The sequence below is a fragment of the Hydractinia symbiolongicarpus genome, chromosome 1, assembly GCF_029227915.1.
Source record: "Hydractinia symbiolongicarpus strain clone_291-10 chromosome 1, HSymV2.1, whole genome shotgun sequence".
NCBI lineage: Eukaryota > Metazoa > Cnidaria > Hydrozoa > Anthoathecata > Hydractiniidae > Hydractinia > Hydractinia symbiolongicarpus.
In genome coordinates, this window is record NC_079875.1 from 16861724 (window position 1) to 16883483 (window position 21760).

The 21760-nt window shown below is 35.0% G+C and overlaps 1 protein-coding gene across 1 annotated transcript; it reads right to left on the reverse strand.

The window, feature by feature from the left end:
• Positions 1-1548: 1548 nt before the first annotated feature.
• Positions 1549-9157, reverse strand: LOC130643666 (fructose-1,6-bisphosphatase 1-like). The gene is made up of 6 exons (XM_057449610.1): positions 8961-9157; positions 6146-6401; positions 5015-5155; positions 4516-4653; positions 3297-3416; positions 1549-1780 (listed from the first exon to the last, which is right to left on the reverse strand). The coding sequence occupies exons 1-6, from the start codon at positions 9122-9124 to the stop codon at positions 1604-1606; spliced, it is 996 nt and encodes a 331-aa protein (XP_057305593.1). The 5' UTR covers positions 9125-9157; the 3' UTR covers positions 1549-1603.
• Positions 9158-21760: the final 12603 nt, after the last annotated feature.

Here is a 21760-nt window from a genome sequence, read left to right on the forward strand (position 1 = left end):
GCTCTAGGGAACTGCCTCAAAATTTCAATAGTTCCTCAAATGTCAACAAGTTCTTCCCAATGAAGTAACACAGTGTGGTGTGCTAGCAAAAGTTGAGACTGCAATACTATATATGTTGTGTTATCAGCCTCTTCACGGTTAGAGATTAAGCGCTAACTAGCTTGTATGATAGGCGCGGCAGACAAAAGATTCAACCCATGCCTTTCTAAAAGTAACTTAGAAAACTCGCTATATTACAAACCCTCAATATGACAAACAACTAGATTTCACTTTACGAACTAAATTCTTCCTGCCTTGTTCTTAAGATATCCTTATAAAACACTTCGATATAACGATCTTTCAGTTGTGTGTCCGTTTAAACTAATTATATCGAGAGTTGGGGATTGGTGGCAAGGAGCAACTAGCAGTTAATATGGAATCAAGAAAAACATGTCACACCCTCCCTGCTACCTTCTAAATCAATATTTGTGTAAATATAACACCACCACAGCTGAAAGTTTTCCAAGAAAAATTCTCTACTCGAGAAGATGTAAATAATTTTCGTCTTCCAAAGAGTGCGCTTAAACACAGGGGGTGTCCTTGTCGCAGGAGATCCGGAAAAAATTAAATAATAGCGGTAATTAACCTGCTATTTATATATTAGTATATGCGTTGCACTTAATTGATGTTGTTAATTATATTGCATCGCAACAATGTTGATTTCTTGTAATTATATCCCTATTTAAAAGGCTCCAAGCATGCGAATTATGTACATCCTGTGTCACTTTCACTGAGAGGTGATTCTCTTATCGGAACGAGGACGGTAATCCGATGTTAGGGAGAGATGGGTAAATCCAACCTCGTCCCCAGAACTTGTTAGGGAGAGAGGATACCAATGTTAGGGAGGGGGATGGGTAAATCCTTTGATGTTTAAATATTTTTTTACCGTAAAACGTTTTCTTTGTCGTCTGTCTTCTACACAAGTCATCCTTGTTCCCAGATTTTTTCTCCCCCAAGCTGTTATGACGGAGCGACTAATATCAACTAAAAGCAAAATGCCCTGGGAAAGAAATTGCAACGTGAATTGTTGTCAATTGGGGAAACGACATGTCTCCAAATGTTCTATTTTAGGGATTTGACGGTTAAAGTGGGAGGGGGTAAAAGCGTTGAATTGACGCTTAGTGTGCACTTAGTAATTCACCCCTTATGTGACTGGAAATATCATGTGCATAAAAGCATACGTTTAAGTGACTCCCTTCCATCCTTTTATTGTCTGTCTTTCAAAACGATGAATCGGAATAAACGCGGGGAGAATAATTATCGTATTTTATATTGTCTTATTTCGTCTCTTTTAATCCAAAACCGCGTGACTTCTCAAGAATACCAGAATACATATAGCTTAAAGCAAACCGCCTTCTCCGTTGGTCAATTATATTATTTAAACAATTTCTTAGAGGTAAGCGCATGTACATAAGATGCCTTAAACTGGCTAGCTGTGTTGTAACACGTAGGACAACTAATGTAGCCGACAAATCGACAGTTATCGATACGACCAAAAAACTATAAAAATTACAATTAATTTTTATTTCTTCCATGATAAAATACAACTACAAAAATTAATTATTTATTTGACAAATTTCAAATAATCTTCAACATCTTCTTTTGAACCGATAAAAATAGGGGCGCGGTCGTGACAATCTGCGGGAATGATATCCAGGATCCGTTGTTTACCATCGGTTGCCATGCCACCAGCTTGCTCGACAATGTGAGCCATGGGATTACATTCGTACAGTAAACGTAACTGATAAGAAAAAAAAGGTTATTTCTTCACGGACGACAGAATGGAAAATGTTCTCAAAAACACAAACAGTATTTACGGAAATGCTAAAAAACTACATGAATGATGAAAAATATTTAAGCACACTAAAACTTTACGGTAATTTTACAAAGTCTTTAGGATCCTAAATTATATTAGAAAATGTTCTTTGATAAAACGACGTGGAAACCATATGAAACGCCTTTACCGCGTTAAGTACAAAAACTTTATAATAAACACCCAAGGTATGCTGTCAAAAATAAATTAACGCCCATTGGAAATGACAGAGTGACAAACAGAGAACTGTTGTAGCTGCAAACCCCTTTTTATTTATTCCAAAATATATGGAAATCGTAACGTTACTTCAATTATTCAATATCATAAATTCTTCGTACATCACTTTTTTTTTCTATTTGTAATGCATCATTCCAGTTTTTAATATATTTAATTTTTAAAAGTCACTAAAACAATGAAAAGAGAGCTAACTCCCACAACGCCCCTTAAAATAAACGCCCCTTTTCAGAGTCGCCACAGATTTGACAATTTTAGGATAATTTAGGAGGTCTTAAGATGAAAATATAGAAATAAACAATAAAAAACGTTTATATTTTAGTCTTTGACAAAATTTTGGAGGAAATGAACAGAACTATTAGAAAAATATCTCTCAGGATAATTTTATAGGGGGAGATTTTAGTGAGAGCTTTAAATTTGAGATTATTTAGGATATTTTAGGTGTGGCCATCCTTGTCCTGAATAAACGCTTTTCCTAAATAATTACCTAAAGTAAAATTCTATTTCCTTTTAATAAAAGAACCTGTCATTTGATCGTCAAGTTTTATATCTGTACTATATATATCTACACACCTTAAACTTCTTGAAATTAAAAGCAGGATCAAAAATGAAAGTTGTTAGATCAAACATAAATAGATACAAAGAGTTAAAAATTTTTTTACAAAACACATTGGCGTAACAGTAGTATTTTTATAACTTCACCTCAAGCTAAAAATATTTTAATTAGTTTTAAATATAAATTCAAAGAGCTCATTGTTCGAATTTTTAACAATTTACCAACAATGAACAAATTCTTGCGAAGTTTTTGACGTGTTTCTGAAAATAATATTACAAGTGCACTTTAACAATAGAACACATTGAAAGTGCAGTGTTGCATACACTGAAACTCTTCTCGTATTGTATAAGTATTTATTACAAATAAATGAGCAGATCGCGCCTTATCATAAATTTACAATGGCTCTGTTTAAGTGAGCCCCCTCCCTCATATAATTGAAAATGCTTGCATTTCTTCTGTAATTTATACATTTATCAAGCATTTAAAGAAAAGACATATTTCTTCGCCGTGTCATTACAACAAAGTAGCTATATATTTTGTTGAAACAAGAAAAAAATCAGCATAAAAAATAATAAAGATTAATTTTTTCCCTTAATAAATCCGACAAGAAATGCCGGGATGAACTAAAATAGAAAACATAAACTTTAATATTACCTTTCCCTTCGGACTAGCTTTGTTTGCAGGGTACATAAATATTCCGCCATATTTAATCGTGCGATGCATGTCAGCTACCATTGATCCGATGTAACGAGAGCCGTATGCTTTTTTGTCTCCCTGCAAAATTGATGTTTAAATCATAAAAAAATAGTATTTTCTTGTCAGAAACTTAGAAATGCCGTAAAGGGTAATAACTTTTTTAGGCACAAAACAGAACAATGGTATAGCGGAATTGTACCACCGCGAAATACAAAGTATTTTCAGACGTAAAATTTCGGAAAACTTCAATGTACCATACCAGAAGGTTCAAGGAGCTATTCCGAGACGACATAATTTTTTCAAGTTACATGGAAAATTAACAAACTAAAAAGTCGTCAAAACTGGCTGCTCGCTGAATTTCAAAAAAAGAAAAAATCAATGTTTGCCAACCAAAAAAAACAAACTAATGAAATATTCTTCTGAATACAATATATTTATTTTTTTAATGTTAATTTTTCTTTTTAAATAGGACAGATTTAGTATTACGAAATAACTTATAAATATCAATGAAATCACATTTACTGTATAAATGATCCGCTAAAGGGAATTTTTTTGTGTTTTTTTTAAACGGATCTGTGGTTATACATGAGCCATGTCTTACCAGCAATTTTCTTCTTTTTTCTAATTAGCGGTGCTAGTCTAAATGACGCGCTTATCTTAGGCTCAGCGCTTTTTAGAAGTAACGCGGTACACCAATAATGTTGGCATTTAACGCCGCACTTCCTTGCGTTAACCAAAAGATTAAAACTAATGAGTTACAAACAATAAAACAAAACTTCAGTCAAAGAAGAATTGTACTGCCACAGCGTCCGGTTCGCCAAAACACCTTGCACATATAAACATGATTAAGAAACTAATAATAAAAATTACAGGGCGCCTAACTAGTTAAGAACTAATCCTTACACTTACAGAGTGCACAGCTGGTCAAAAACTAACACTTACACTTCCAGACTGCACAACTAGTCAAAAACCAATACTTACACTCACAGGGCTTACAACTAGTCAAAAACTAATACTTACACTTCCAGACTGCACAACTAGTCAAAAACCAATACTTACACTCACAGGGCTTACAACTAGTCAAAAACTAATACTTACACTTCCAGACTGCACAACTAGTCAAAAACTAATACCTACACTTACAGCTAGTGAACCGTTATTCAAAATTAACACTTACGCTTGGAAATTTAATAGATTGAAGATAATTCTTCAGCGGTTCCTCAAACTGAGAACTGTAACCTTCATTCAAACTGTAAATTTTTCCACGTGGTTTGATCTTCATGTCAGGTTCGGTTAGTAAGAATTCACCAATCGACTATAAATAAAAAAATTGTTTCAAATATTTTATATTTTGACAATAGTAAAAACTGGTCTGTGATAAATGTCACATGACGCTACCATCTTGACCGGAAGTTGTTTAAGCTTAATTCTAACAAAGACATTTCTACCTACAGCTTCAATTTAACTTTAAGACTTCATTCCCTTAAAAAGTTATAAACACATTTTGAAAAGGCATAAGCATTTTCAAACTTACCAAGAGACAGTTAGACTCACAGGCTCAACAGTTTTTACTAACAAAAGCAATCTTAAAATTCCGAGAACTTCTTGGGCTATGGGTCATTCAGTAACATAAAATTCACCAAAACTAAAAAAAGTACAAACAGGTTGAGCCTTACCGGATCCAAAGTAAATCCATTGACACCATTTCCAGTGGTGAGAACCACCATGGTTGCACTTCCATACAAAGCATATCCTGAAGCTACAAAATCTTTTCCTGGTTGTAAAACATCTGCCTTAGTCACTGGTCCACTGGTTGTCTAAAAAAATTAAATTACATTCCATAATTTTAAAATTTTTATAAATCTAACAATATGAGTGTGAAAAATGAAAAAAAAAAATCCTTAAAAACCCATAACTCCACACATAAATTAGTGAATTGGAGGGCCGAATTTTTAAAAATTTTACCTACACAAAATTAATAGTGTTGTTTTATGTAGCATACAGGAGGACATCAGATTTGTATATATTTAAAATCTAAAAGAATACTGAGTTTTGTTGACGTAAGAATGCTCCAATTCTAAATTTTTCAGGCATGGGGCAGATTGCTTCATAACTCAGGTATTTTGGGGAGTGAATTTAATGTATTATGGGCGTTATATACTTAGCCTGCATCCCTGCCTAGCAGCTGCAGAGCATAGGCCGAGTGGTGCCGTTTGGCCATTCCGAGAAAAACTAAAAGGTGAGGGGTGGGGGTAATTTTACCACTACCATTACATTTAAGGAAGGACAAATGTTATGACTATGAAACTTGACACATTATCTAACCAAAATAAAAGGAGTGATAACAATTGTTAACCTCATTTTTTGTTAAAAATGTTTTTTCCAAACACCGGAGATCTGTTCAATTTTTGCCAAATTTCAAGAATAAGTATAATTAGATCAGAGAAGATGTTTCTTTATATAAAAAAAATCTATGTTAGAATTGTTTTAACGAGGAAAAACATTTAAAAAAAAATCTAATTCTAAAATTTTCCCAACCAGCTTAGAAAAAATGTAAAAAAAATTCACTTTTGTTCTAGTAACAGGAATAAAACTTTCCTCATTTTGTAACAGAAAAAAAGGAAAAGTTATAGAATTTTTAGCCTATACAAGAGGTATATATATATTAAAAATGGGCTAACTGTTATTGAAAATAAAATAATTTGTCAAAATTCCCCCCCCCCCTCTTTAGTCTTTTTTTTGGGGGGGGAGGACCCCCAAAATTACCCCACCCCCAAAGAAAGTAAAGCAGTCGTTCTTATCCCTACCTTTCTGGAAATGGAAAATATTGATCCAATGGAAACCAAGCAATCAATATTTGATGATCCATCCAGGGGATCAAAGTAGACAATATACTTTCCTTGTTTGTCAGCTTCAACCTCAATAATGTTCTCGTTCTCTTCTGAGACCATAGCACACACTGTGTATGAGGATCGCAACATGTTGACAAACAGCTCATTCGACAGGACGTCCAGTTTTTGCACTTTGTCTCCTGTTGTATTTTCGTGTCCAGCTACACCAAACCTTTACAAAAATCATTTTTTTACAGTAACGAAACTTTAAAATAATCATTCACAGTAGCTATATAGCATAATAAACGCTCCAATATAAAATAATTTTTACACAAGTGTGGGTAACAGAGGAATAAGGGCCAATTATGCTTGAAAGTTTCGTCCCTGACTTTATCATCCAATAGTGTCATTAGTAACAACTTACAGAGACACAAGTTTACTGAGATGCAAGCTTACCAAGACATAAGTTTACCGAGACACAAGTTATGTAAACACATGTTTTTTGCTTAAAACACACATGACTAAAAGGATTATCACGTTATTTGATTTTAGAGGAGAGCAATCATCCAACATAGGGTCAGCTTGTTATAAGAAAGCTAATGTATGCAAGCAAAATAAGCTTTCAAATAAATAAGAGTTTGAAAATGGCTAAATAGTAGTTACAATAAATTGTCCACTAAAATGTTACATACTCAATTTTTTGTCAGACTTGCAAGCATTGGGTACATAAGAAGTGCAGTAGTATTAGTGGAAGGTTAAGAGCTGAGATTCAGTTTGTATGCAAGCGTTCCAAAGGTGAGATTATAGATAATGAAGTATTTCCAGCTTCAATGATGTACAACAGTGGCTCGTTAGAGATAGTTGAGAACTTCTGTTACTTAGGTGATGGATGTGAAGGAGGTGTTGGAAGAAGTGTTACTTGCAGGATAGGTTCTGCTTGGAAAAAGTTCAGAGAGTTATTTCCTTTGTTGACTAGCAGAGTCTTGTCAATTGAGTTAAAAGGTAGGTTGTACGAGGCCTGTGTAAGAAGTGTTATGTTGTACGGTAGTGAGACATGGGAAGTGAAGCAGGAAGATCTTGACCGCTTAGAAAGGAATGATATGAGAATGGTTAGGTGGATGTGCAACGCCAGTCTGAGAGACAGAAAGAGTTCAGATTAGCTAAGAAGCAGGCTAAGTATCCGTAGAATTAAAGATGTTATCCAGATAAGAAAATTGAATTGGCTGGGGCATTTGGAAAGAGTGGAGGGGATAAGAAAGTGTAGAGACTTGATAGTTCCTGGGGCAAAGCCTAGAGGCAGACCGAGAAAGACTTGGAAGGAGGTTATAAGGACAGACTTGATGCAGAGGAAGTTGAGTTTGAGAATCTAACACAGTCTAGATCAGATTGGAAGAGGGTCATTAATATACCCCGTCCAACCCATGCTAGCATGGAAAACGGACGTTAAGCCGAGAATGATGATGATGAGCAAGTCTATTTTTAGTGTCAGACACAACACTTTACACCACTATATAAAAATAGTGTGTTATTAAACAAGAAACAGGAAAGCACTACACTTTAAAACAGGGAGAAACAGTAAAAGCTGGAAATAAAAATTGCTGTACGTATGTAGCAAAACAATTTACGCCTTCCCTGCACAACCTTATTTTAAGTACATTGATGTATATACATCTTTTTTACAGCCTTTTTTATCCAAAAGCATTTCTCAACAATGACCATAAAGTACTAGCTATCTTTTTTTCAGCTAATTGCTTTAGTTTCTTCTCTGTTCAATTTGATTCATGAAAACAGTATTACCTCTAATATAAGACCCGTCTTCTTTTACTTGAAGACACCTCTAAGAGGGGGGCAATTAGAAGGAGGCTAGTATAAAAGGGGTCTATCATACCTAGAATGAGGTTTCAGAGATTTGAAAACAAACGACATCACAAACTCTTTCTCCTGTAACTTTTCCTTTTCTATAAAAAATTGTTTACTCAATATCAATGTCTTAGTCAATTTTCGAGTTCACGTCATTTGTCAGTTCTTCTGGCACAAAGTTATTGATGCCAGCGTTGTCAATGAGTTTGAAAGGATTGCCAAGCATGGTTTGCCAGCCTTAAAGTAGTGGATTTTGTCATCATCTGTGCCATCCACCAGTAGTGCCAGTGCTCAGTATTTAAAGGAATTGACAATGATTTGCTTTGATAGTTATTTCCACAATAACAAATTCCACTTCAAAACCTGTCTTCTTGTAGTAGGGTGCATATTTCCAGCTTCGGTAGGTTAAATCTCTCCATTAGCTAACCAGTTGACTGATTCTTCAGTACATTTAGCTTCAATAGGTTTGTTTCAACAAGGGTCTGGCACTTATAAATATTGTTAAAGTCACCAGAAATAACAGCTTTGTCTATTTTGATTTTGTTCAAAGCCTAATTTAACTCTGTCTACCATATGGCATTCAAAGAAATCCCAAAGTCTGACTTAAACAACTGTGTTTCTTTCAGTTAAATATGCTCATTGTACATTTATTTCAAATATATATGATCTTACATGTTTCTCTGACAAAAGTATGACAATTATATACCTTGAAAACACTACATTTATTTCCACAATCCTCTATTGGTCAAGAAAAATAATTTTCATGAAAGAACTTATCATGTTAGTAGGCAAAAATAGGATATCTACCAAATTTATAAAACAATTTCGACATATATTTGCCATAAACTAATTACATTATGGGTAGTCATGTGCAAGTACAATTGCAACCAATGGCCAGGTGAACAGAACACAATTAAAGTACAGTACTTACATTTTTGTCATACCAGCCCTTCTGACAGCAGAGGAAATAGCTTTTACTGCTGTCATAATGGAGTTTAACAAATGTGTAAGATCCCCAGATGCATTGGGATGGTTCCTTTGCTCTTGAAGGATAAACCGGTTTAAGGTTAAACAATTGGTATCAATAGAAGACATTATTACGTTTCTAAAATATTTACAAAAATTAGGTGAACATTTTTATACAAGTGAAACAGGAATAGAAAATACAATGGAGTACAAGCGTTACAGAAATAGGGACACATTTTCAAGCAAGCAGTTATTGTGCACAAGGTGTATATTTGTATTTCACAATAAGACTATTGATTAGTAAATAGAACCTGCATGATAATTTGTGCACCCCAAGTTAGTATACAAACTACAAAAATTATAATAAAATATTTAATATAACTATTGTATTACCCTCATACACTGCACGAAGGCTGATGTTGGGTGGAACTTTGCAAATTTTAGCATCTGTAGGTTTGAAATGCAATTCTAGGTAATGATGACATCCTTAGCTAGAAATCGCATCTGTAATTAATTCTTATATGCTTTTATATTATTTTTTTTTATATAATAACTAACAGCAAGTGTCTGATGGTCTCAGGATTTTTTCAAAATGACAGAACTAGGATACCCATTTTAAAATATGACAATAGTAATCAAGAAAAAACTGTGCACACATTCCAGTGTGATCAAGTCGATTATAAATCAATGCTTCTGTTTAGTTGCAAGCTCACAAATCATAAAGAGTGATGAAAGTTTGTGAAAATTGCTGACTTTGGTTGAAAACCGGCAAAATGTGATAACAGTTGTTTGTCACTAGCCCCTATATTCCCGTCTATAACGTATACTATATGTATTATCTGAACATCTGAATTATGTGATTTCAATTTTATTGACAACTTTATCTGTTCACTCACAAAAACTGCATGGCTTTGACATGATCTTTAGGCCTAAGTCTAGAACGTATCATATTACCAATTTTGCTATTACTGACACTTGTGTATTTCACAAAACAGTCAGCCCAAATATCACTGGGGTATCTCACAAATGAGAAAATCTATGTGTGGTATAGGGGTATATTTGTTATTTCAATCTATTTTAATCTTTGTAATCAGTCATTAAAAACAAAAAAACCAAGTTTTCCTAACATTGCGCCTACAATTTTAAGCAATAAAAAAACATATTTGGCGATGTTTAAAGCAGCCATCAGCTATATCTGGGACAAGTCCGCAAATATTAATCATAAAATAGGCTTTAGAAATAATTCTAGTAGATCTCCCATTAAAATAAACACATCACAAAATTGAGATGTAAATCACACAAGTAGGACCTTTTTGCTGACCTTTCATTTGCTTGTCCCCAGCAAAAGGTGTTTTAAGGGATGTGTTATATTCAAACCATAAAGTTATGTATTAAATGGAGTTGCCAAATCGTCATGATAGTCATTTGTTTAGATAACCACATAATAAGGATGTTATTCACTAGTAGGGTCAGCATTTAAACTCCATAATAGGCAACAACTCAAGTTGCTACGCAAAAAGTATCTTCCTCAACTCACCTACCCATGCCAGAAACATTAATACATATAACTACAAAACACAAAAGCATTTACTTTACCTTGTTAATAACATTTTTTCCTTGTGTCCAACTTACTTAAATTATATACAAAACCAGGGGTAACAGAATAATAATGAATTATTGTATATAATACAAATTTTTTTTAAAAATACCCCCATATTTTTGTAATGTAGCTAGCTATAGCTATATATGTCATGCATAGAAGGAGAAAAAGCAGGACTATATAGAAAAATATTGGTTAATTACCCTGATGTTTGAATTTTTAGGAATATTTCTTTGTTTTACTGTAGCTAGCTATTACTTGAGTTATGGCAGACATTGTTTTTATATTTACTGCCACTGTGTGTGCACGTAGCTACATGTACACTATTTTTAACACAAAATCAAAACAATTTAACATAGAGAAACGTAAGATAAAAGCTGTCTCAAAATAGGAAGGTACAAGCCCCAAATTAAGACAAGACTGGCTAGTAGCAATATAAATAAAAAAAACCGACGACCTGAAAATTTTACCTTTTACTACCGTACAAACAATACACCAACTAATTTATATTTGTTGAAGTAGTAGCCAGTTTATCGCTAGCTAGCTATATCATTGTTTAAAGTGTTGAAGAATGATGAGTTGACAAGAAATTAAAGCGGAAGCGAAATTATAAAAGCATACAAGTTGCTTTAGTTTCCTTTCCTGTTTGGCACGACATCCAAAAGTAGGAATCTATAATCCCAAAATTTAATTCTGGTTCAATGTTCAAAATTAAAAATATATATAACTAGCCATATATATGTAGCTTCTATATCTGAAAATGCAAATGCATTGTTGCACGCGCACCTCCATGTTTTCCTTTTTTTCCGAATTTTGTCTCATTTATCCTCTGCTCTAAGAACTCTTCTCCCCGGAGGCTGATCTCCATATTTTGGTCGATGGCCTCTCTCAATCCGAGTGGACACAGCAAGCGGCGACAGTGAAACCTCCTTATAGCGGACATCCTTTATAGCGGACACCTATCTGCAACAGACATTATTCTTAAGAACGGATGAAACGACGGTCAAACTCTCATAACAAAACCTCCATGTAGCAGACACTTTTTAGCCGACACCTAAGGGACATCGTTTCAACGTCCCGATTGACATTAACCCCTGGAACTGACCTCGCTACAAAACAAATTTTTGTAAAGAAATTGTTTATATTTACTTAAGACAATGTTTTACATTATTATCTAATAGTTCTTCAATCTTTTGTATGTTATCTTTCAGCCAATTTACGGCTTTTTCAAGGCCATAAAAACGAAAATTTGCAGGGATTTCAGCCTGTATCCCAGCCACTATAATTTCCATAGAGCAATAACGAATTTCTAAATTTTTCAATGAATCAAAATGATGAAACTTTAACTGCCCTAATTTCAGAAGTCATTGACAAAGTGGAAGATAATAAATTGTCTTCGCAAAGACAAAGCAAGTCTTGAGCTTGGTTTAGTTTTAAAAGAAAGGTAGCGTAACCTTAATATATTGTCTTCACTGCCTTTTTTCTCCCAAAACCAGTCTCTTGATACTTACGGCCCATTTCAATAGCCCCGAGATGGTTTTTGAAGAAATTTGAGCTAATTTTAGGAAGAACTTCTATGTAGCGGATACCTCTCTATAGCGGACACTTTTTTGTGGTCCCGATGGCGTCCGCTGGGAGGTTTCACTGTACTATTAAATCTCCATATGTCATAGCGAAGTAAGATGAGGAACTAAAGTTTTAAAGTAAAAACATGGTTTTTATTTTTGTTATTCTACAGAAAAACATTTCTGTGTAATTTATTGAGCATAATGTTTATAATTTTGATTCTGATTGGCTCGTAAACATTTGTGGCGTCGAAAATCGCTAACGCGAAAGTTCAAACTGTTTAAAAAGGAGAGGCGAACAAGAAACTTTTTTGTGGCAGCCAGAAAAATAGATTTTAAGCAAGAGAAAAAGCGATTTGCGGTTTAACCAGACAACGGCGATACGTGGCTAGATTTTTGTTTGAAAGAACTGGCGTAAAGAGGCAACATGCCTGGAAATAAGGTACTTTCTCTAATTTAGTGTGTCCTGTGTTTAAGTCAGTGGAAAGTTAATAATTAGTTTGCATCTCTTTCTATAAATACTTTTAATGCAGACAGACTCTAAATAATAAAGCAATAAGCGAACACCTTTGTCGCTGCCGCTTGAAATATATAATCACGCTCTGGGCTCAACAAAACATTTCTCACAGAAATATTGATGAAAAGTCTATTATGAGTTTTCCATTTTCGCAACTTTTTAGAGGTGTTTTCAAGAAGTATATTTGCAGGACTAGTTGCCACCCTGGTTATAAGCTACTGGTTAAAAATGTAACACATAAAATGGCAATATAAAAGATCAAATTTTTGCGTGAAACTTTCACTGGCTAGCTAGCTATTTATAGCTAAAACTAGCACCTAAGTTACAAAAAAAAGACTGGCTACGTATATAAGTTTCAGATTTACATGTAGCTTAAACATAAAAATATTTCAAATTAAATTTCTTTCCAGTATCTCCTACTATACCGTAAGACAGCTTTCTCAAGATGCTCAGTGCATCACGAATCCAATTAGGTCCACACAAACGATAAGTCAAATTAAAAACGTCTAGCAAGCATTTGTTATGCTTGCTAGTAATCCAGTCATAAAGATACCCCACACATGGTGGAGTATTTTCATCACGTGACCAGACAGGTCCATTTTGGGACGAGAATGGCTTTCGAAGGACAATTATGAATTACCCACATTAGGTAAGAACTAAAATTGGAAAATTAGAATTTATGTATATCGTAGCTAAAGAAGTAATTTAGATTTCCACGAAATAATTTATGTACATTGTTTAAGGGTTTTTTATGTTCCCTTCGTTTACCGTTTTGCGGACAGAAACTTTCACCGTTTCACGGTTTTTGGCCTTTTTCATGTAACTTTATTTCCGCGATGTCCGCAAATCATTTTAAATTTTTAAGTCTTTTAAGATTTTGAATAGCTGAGTGTAGACGACTTTTATTTGACGAACAATCCACAGTATCAAGATAAAGAAAGCTATGATCAGTTCCAACTTATCTTATGTATAATGTATTTACTTATATCATATGGTTTGGAGAGAATGAATGTTCAAAACTAAAGTTAGCGAGCCAGAAGAAAAAAACAGAACATTTGAGCGAATAAGTCTCGCGAAAGTGAAACTAAAAAAAATGATCATCCATCAGAAAGTTTCTGTCCGCGAATTGTTTTGAATTATGGATCCTCGCGAAAGTTTTTGTCCCTTAACAGTTGCAATTTTAGTGAATCTTGATAAACTAACCAACTCACAGCTTTCGTTATTTATGCGGTTTTAAATCCATTCAAAAATCGTAAATAAAAAATCAATATGAACACATAAGCAAGGTGAACATGAAAGATGTCTCTCAAAACTAGAAAAAATTATTAAAAACAAGAAAAATGAATGTTAAAACTGTGAGAGTGATAGGTAAGGAGTTGTACGAAAATGTATTACTATCCTACGAAATTTTTAATTTAAAGTCTTATCTTCATCTATTATTTTAATTTTTTTTTCATTGCTGGTTGATTGCTCGTTCGCTTAGGTATCGCGGTAATATTGGTGATTCTTTTACTCTACCAATATAACCTTTTTTTTAGTTTATGCTGGGAGAAATTTGAAAACAAAGAAAAAGGACGGTAAATTCTTATTTTGTTACCACCATATGCAAGAACGAATTCCTCACACACGCAGTTTATTCTATTTTTCGGTTGAGATTCCATGGACATTTTGTTCGAATGAGCTTATCCAAAACATTCCTGGCAAATTTCATCGAAGTTGGACGATGCATTAAATCCATCGTTAATGTTTGCTCTAATATCAAAACTGTAGAGAATATACTTATTCCTTTAGCAGACCCACTGGCTTCCGTTGTACTCAAACTTGGCAAACATAAACAAAACAGTCAGCGAATTCGAAGTAGAAATCCAAAGTGGAATGAAGAGTTTGCTTTGTAAGTTTTGACATGTATGCAATAAGAATATAAAATTCGAAACCAAAACACTATCCAACTGACCTTTCCCCATTTCTTGAATTTACTATGACTTGCGACACTTCAGAGGGTAGTGCTAATTATAAATACAGCTTGGTTTTCAATAAAGTCCAAAATGTTAAGCAACATCTGTTGCGTCACTTTGTTGTGCAATAAAGTCATAACAAGTCCAATGTGAAAGGTCAAGTTGAATTACAAACTAAGGTCTTTTAAGTTGCAAATAACACAATAAGATCGATCTAACTTGCAAATCGTACACATATAACATTCTGTCTTAAAAAAATGTTGTATAGCTACAAGATTTTGTCCATTTTCCGCCCAATTTTTCTGCGTGATGTAATTACCCCCAATCTTAAAGTGAGGGTGACACGGAACTATTTCAAGTTGTATGAAATATTCTTTTGTCTTTTTGCGATTTATCAAAATAAAAAGCTGCGTTTTCTTTCTTCGTCTGCTAAACATGAAGATGGTATTTTAATTTTATTTTTTAATTTATATAGCACTGTCTTGGAGTTGAAAGGATCTTTGAAGATGACAGTGAAAGATAAAGATGATGTTATTGGACGAATAATTATTCCAGTTACTGAAATTCCCCTAGACGTACATTTTTTAAAATGGATTTCCCTAAACGAAACGGAGAGGAAATCACCTTTCTCCATCGTGGGTGAAATTTGTTTAGATTATTGGTTAGATGTGTGCACTGGGGAAGGAAAAGTTGAAAAAATAAATTCGAAAGGCCGAAGAAGATTTTCCTTGTTTCAAAATAATTTTTTGACCTTAAAACTCACCTAAAGAAATATGTGATGAACAACCTGTGTGTGAAATACTTCAAAATGAAAACCAATTCAAACAACGGAGACATACATACGCTGGATTCCCATCTAAAGTGGAGTTACAGACTTCAAATACACATGAAAGAGATTCCAATACCATTAAAGATGATATTTTAAAGACCGACGGAACGACGGACCCTTTTCTAAAAACAGCCAAAAGAAAGTACACGTACGCTTGCTTATTTCCAGCTAAAGATGCGCTTCCACAAATACCGAAAATAAAGGAGAATTTAGATCTACTAAAAGTGTCGAATGATCCAATAGCCGCTGCGGTAACAGAGAGGGAAACGTTAAATGTTCCGGTAACAGAGGAAAGCACTGTAAACAATCCAGTAACAAAAAGGGGTGCATTAATTGGTCCGGTGAGAGAAAGAATAGGAGTAGATACAAAAAGCTTAAATCTAGAAGCGTCAAAAAATGAAGTGAGTAATCATTTTGTGACAAACAGTGACTGTTCATCAATTCCAAAGAATTTTAGCCGCACTAACGTAATACCAGTTAATTATTCGAAAAACGGTAAACCGATTCCAAACACAAATGGAGAGACAGAACCTGAGATTGTAAAGTTTTCACTGAGAAATAGAAAACATGTGAGGGGTGAGACGCTTTCTTTCTTTTCATTTCTTTTCTTTTTTTATCTTTCTGCAAATTCTACAAAAATTGCATTCTATAATTCTATTACCCTTGTTCCCAGGGATTTTTACGTTTTTAATACGAGAAGTCAAAAATCCATGGGAACGAGGGTGTAACGCCATAATGCAGAATGGTTTAGAGATCTCACATAGCTCGGCTAGAGATGAAGAATTCAACAGATAGATGAATCAAACAAATTCTTTCATGTTCCTTTAGATTCTAGTTATTTTTCAGATTGTTCAGAAGAAGAAGAAAATAAAGATGACGTTTTAGAAATGTTAAAAAAGCAAAACCATCGTAAGTAGAAAACGTGTTCTGCAAAGTACATGTCTTGTTTATGTCGAGACGATCGTCTTGCTGTCAAAAATCAAAATAATAAAATAACATTGGGTAAAACGTTGACTTTTCTTGACAAATTCATAACTATTTTTTAAATACACAGTAAGCGGCAGGAAAGACCACGGGTTTACTCGTCGTACATCATAATTCTGCTCGTCGTACAAACTTTGCGTATCATTATTTTTTGCAACTTTATCACACGTGGTATACAGCTATAATTACACTTTTTTACTGCATAACTTTTTGATACGATTTCTTACAAAAAGGCAGCGTTCTTTTCAACATAAACCCCTCCTAGGGAATCTTGTGAATAATCAGGTTGTGATAAAAAGGTTTTAACGTATTGTGAAATTGTTTATTTAACGTTTTAGATTTAAAGCAAAGAAATCAAGAGTTGCGAGAATACAAGGATAAACTTGTTGTCTACTTGATGGAGAATTATCCAGACGCTTTAGAAGCAACCATCAGATGAGTCGTACTACAGAACCTCATCCCCGTATCAGTTACATGGTTTGACACCAACAGTGGCACTGTCTTGAAGAAAGATTTGTTAACTTGCTTTCTAGCAGAGAATTTATCCAGATGCTTTGGAAGCAGCCAGCAGGCGAATAATACTATAAAAGTATTTGCGTGGTTTTTGCTTTGTTTTCGCACCACTTAAAATGTTTTCACAAGGAGTAGGCCGGGCTGGAAGAGACACATCAACTTTGCAAAAAGGCAACATCATTTACGAACTGTTTACAATTCCTTTTTCTACAAGACATTACATTTTTGTATTTTTCTGGAGAAAATGGATGTGCAATATAGGTGGCAACCAGGGGGAAAAGACAGTTGCTCTTCAACATTGATTTTAAAAACTTCGACCATCACATACCAATAATGAAATTTCATAACTTAACTTGCTTTGTGTTTAAAAGACCTATCCGTCAATTTTATTTTAATTTTGCTTACAAAATATACCATTGCTCCTTGAAACTATTTCGCTTTCTACAGGTCGGTGTCCGGCAGTCTTGTACATGACTAAGGTGTACATACTTGGCCCCAGGAGCTCTTGGCCCCTGAGCCGTTATTACAGAGCGGCCAATAAATTAATTAAAAAAGCAGAATGCCCTTGGAACGAGATTGAAAAATGCATATTTTTAAATGCCAATAGTAATAATACTTCTATAAAACAACCAAAAATTTTTAACTTGAATTTAAAGCTTTTGATAAATACTGTTTAAAAAAACCATTTCGAGTCTACACTTCCTAAAGAGGAAATTTCTTAAAATCGCCTTTTTAACACCCTTCTCTCCCTTAAAAATCAGTAAATCAGTAAAAAGCTAACCAAGTAGTATAGCAGTGAGATTAATTTTTTTATTTTTTTTTTTTTTTTTTTTTTTTTTTTTTTTTTTGACATTTATTCGGGTTCCATTATACAATGGTTCTTATCCCTATAATAACATAATAATAACAACAATAAGAATAAAAAGTTTAGAACAAAAATGATACAAGAAGCATGGAGATCTAGGTTTCAATAAGAGTTGTAGATTTAGGTTTTGTTAAATGGTTGTTGATAGATTAAATAGAGGAAAGGCATAGGCTATAGTTGTATATCGGCGGAAGGTCTCATTCGACTCTGAAAGACTTCGTTAGAGATAAAAAGTTGGTTGTGTTGAAATAAACAGCTCATTGAAACCGTAGCAGCCAGCACTTATTGCATAATAAGGATTTTTAAGAAATGTGATAACTATATATATATATATATATAAAAAAAAAAAAAAAAAAAAAATTCTATAATATAAAACCCAAGCATAGGAAGGCTCACTGTGGAGGCTCGGAGATTATCATATGGTTCGATATGTCTAAACAAGATTTGGAAATAAGAAAATCTTGATAAATGGTGGAGGTTAAAAAATATGGAAACTCGGACCCGCGCTTGATAGAGTTGGTTTAGCAGAAATTGATAAGGAAATGCTTATACAATCGGAGAACCTAGCCTTCCCTTGCTAAGGCAATGGCAATTGATTTATCTAAAAAATATTTTTTCGTTTGACTGTAAAATGTTGAAATTGAATCTAGGTTACGTATATTTTTTGGCAAATCATTAAAAACTTTAGACACTTGGTTGTTGAAAGTGCCATTTTCACCAGGTTCAATCATTATTCCATTATCAATAGATCGGAGAGTCCTTTTGAAATTGAGCTTTTTCATAGACAAGTAGTCCGGCCACTTTTCATCGTTTAAAGCTTTGAAACCTGTGATCGAGAGGTCCAATTCACAACGTTGCTCAACAAGAAGCCAACCCAAACTTGTCACATCTTTCAGGGTGCAGTAGCGACGGAGAACGTACCCGGCTGCACACGACTGTACACGTTGGATGCGCTTTTTCAAGTATTGCGGAATTTGAGCGTACACGGTATTGCAATAACTTAGTTTGGAGAGGACAAGAGATTCCGCGAGTGTTTTCCGAACGGGGTGAATCTCTTGAACCTTTTTATCGTTTGTAAATTTGCGTAAGCTGACTTTGTTGCATAATTCACTTGAGGTAACCAGGAGAGGTTTTCGTCCATTTGGATACCGAGTATCTTGACATACAGTTCTTGTCTTACTGATCGGCCTTCTGAACGTAGGAGGTAGGATCGATCTGATGGCAGTGATCTGGGTTTTCGAATAACCATCATTTGTAATTTGTCGCTGTTGAAAATCAGACCATTATCTCTCGACCAGTTGCATAGTGATGTTAGGTCTAGTTCAATTGCCTTGATGGATTCGAAAAGGTTTTGTTTGGGATATGATTTGCAGAGGGTCGTATCATCGGCATATTGGATGGAGGGTGTTTGGATTTCATTTGGTAGGTCGGCAACGTATATGTTGAATAAAATCGGGCCAAGGATACTTCCTTGCGGCACTCCGAAGAAAATATTTTTGGTTTGGGATTTTCGGTCATCGACCTGTACATATTGTTTTCTGTTCGACAGATAACTGACGATAAGTGAAATAATTGATTGTCCAAATCCTAATCGGCTCAGTTTGCGTACCAATATTGAATGGTCGATGGTATCGAACGCTTTGGAATAATCGATCATTACTGCGATGGTTATGTCATTTTTGTTCATTGCTTTTACAATATCGTCACGCAGTTTCAAGAGAAGAGTGGTGGTGGAATGTCCTTTTCGGAATCCTGATTGTGTCGTGTTGTATACTTTGGATTCGACGAAGGTTAGTATTTGGTTCAAGATTACTCTCTCGAAGATTTTTGATAGGATTGGTAAGATGGAGACTGGACGGAAGTCTTTTACCACTCTTGGATTCGCAACTTTTGGAATTGGACAGACGCGTGCCAGTTTCCATAGATCAGGGAATGATCTTGTGGTGATGCAACTGTTTATGATGTGAACAAGTGGGGACGTGATGTAGTCATGGACTGGCTTCAGGAATTTGACAGGGATATTATCATGGCCGCTCGAGCAGTCACTCCGAAGATTTCGAATGATCTTGTTTACCTCTTCATAGGTTGTTTCGTGCATTTGTAGTAACTGTTCGGTATCAAGTGGTAGTGCAGATATGAGCTGTTTGGGATTCAAGGGAACGTTTTCTTTCTCGCAAAGACGAGATGCGAGTGTGGTATAGTGATCATTCAGTTTATCAGGATCAAACTTTATTCTAGCGGTTGGTGGTTTGAGAATCCTGTGGATAGTTTTCCATACTTCCTTAGGATTACTCGATGATAACGATTTTAGAATGAATTTTGACTTGGCTTTTCTGATAAGTTTTTTGTGGTTGTTTCGGAGCTTAACGTATTCACTGTTGTCTCTAGATTTGGTTTTTCGTATCTCTTCGAGAGCATTTTTGGAGTTGTTGATTATAGGGTCTTGCATCCAGGGAGCAGGAGGTCTTGTGAATCTGGTACGTTTCAATGGAGCGTGTCGTGATAAACATTCAGTAATCAGATGGTTTAGCATTGATACTTTGTCGTTCGGATCGTCTACTGCGTAAACGATGTTAAACGGTAGTTGCGAAAAGTCAGTAATGTAGTCATTTAGCGAAAAACGTTTTTCATCGCGAATGACTTTGTATCTTGGTTCGAACCGCTGTTTGCGAATGTTTATAATGACGTAACCGAGGTCATGATCACTTATTTCGTCGGTTTTGATGACGTTCTGGTGGATGATTTTCTCAGGTAGGTTCGTCGAGATATGGTCGATTAAGGTCTTATCTTTTCTTGTTGGTTTTGTAACATGCTGCGATAAGTCAAACGTATTCAAAATGTTCATATATGTTTCTTGACTGACCGATTTAGTGAGAAGGTCGATATTAAAGTCACCACAAATGACGATTGGACCGTGCCATTTTGTGTAAACTTGACTCAGGAGATGTTCGAATTTGTCACACCATTCTCTTTTCTCGCCTTCTTTGGAGCTTGGTTGGTATATGCATCCGACGAGATAGTGAGAGTTTTTGTTCTTACCGTTGACTTCAACCCAGAATTGTTCGATGGAAGGATCAATTTTCGGAATATCAGTTCGTTCTTTAAAGGTTATTGATTCTTTTAAGTATATTCCTACACCTCCACCCTTACTTCCTCGATGGTTACCTTTGAATACATAGTCTGGGATTTGAACATATTTTTCTTGAGTTTTGTTCTGGAGCCATGTTTCTGTTACGCAGACGATATCGAAATTGTAGTCTTCAATCACTTGTTTGAATTCGGTGAGAGATGAAAGAAGACTTTGTGTGTTGATGGTCGCTATTGATGTGTGATTTCGATTATCACGAAGAGCTTTGATGTGTTCGCTTGAAACTTTCCAGTCTGCAGTAGGTTCTACTTCAACAGGTGGATTCTGATCAGTGGATATATTTTGGAAGGGTAGTTCTGAATGCGTGCATTTTGAACAGATCCAGGGTGTTTCCTCTCTGGATGGTAGCGGTTTGCGGTTGACTGTTGTACATGAAGCGTGACAGATGTTCATGCAGGAAGTACACCGGAGTCTCTTTTGATTGCAACGAACAGTTTTGAAGCAGTATTGACAGGGTGAAGGGCCTGGGTTTGGTTCAATATCGGCAGAGAGGTAGAGGAGTAGATGAAGTAAGTGTTTATTGTTTAACTTTCTCGTTTGCAGTTTCGTACCTTGAGCCCATAATGAAGTTACGGTAAATGTTTCTCGGATGCTCCCGTAAGTGGTTTCGTGAGATTCGATACCATTTGAAGTGATAAACTGACACTTACGGATTAGAAGTTGCGAGAGGAAGATTGTAGAGAGTAGCGTCAATCTCAAGGATGGTCTGTTTTCTGACGTTTTTCTCATTTTTCTCTGGAACCGTTGGACGAATTGATGCCAGAATTTCACAATATATGCACCTCACCT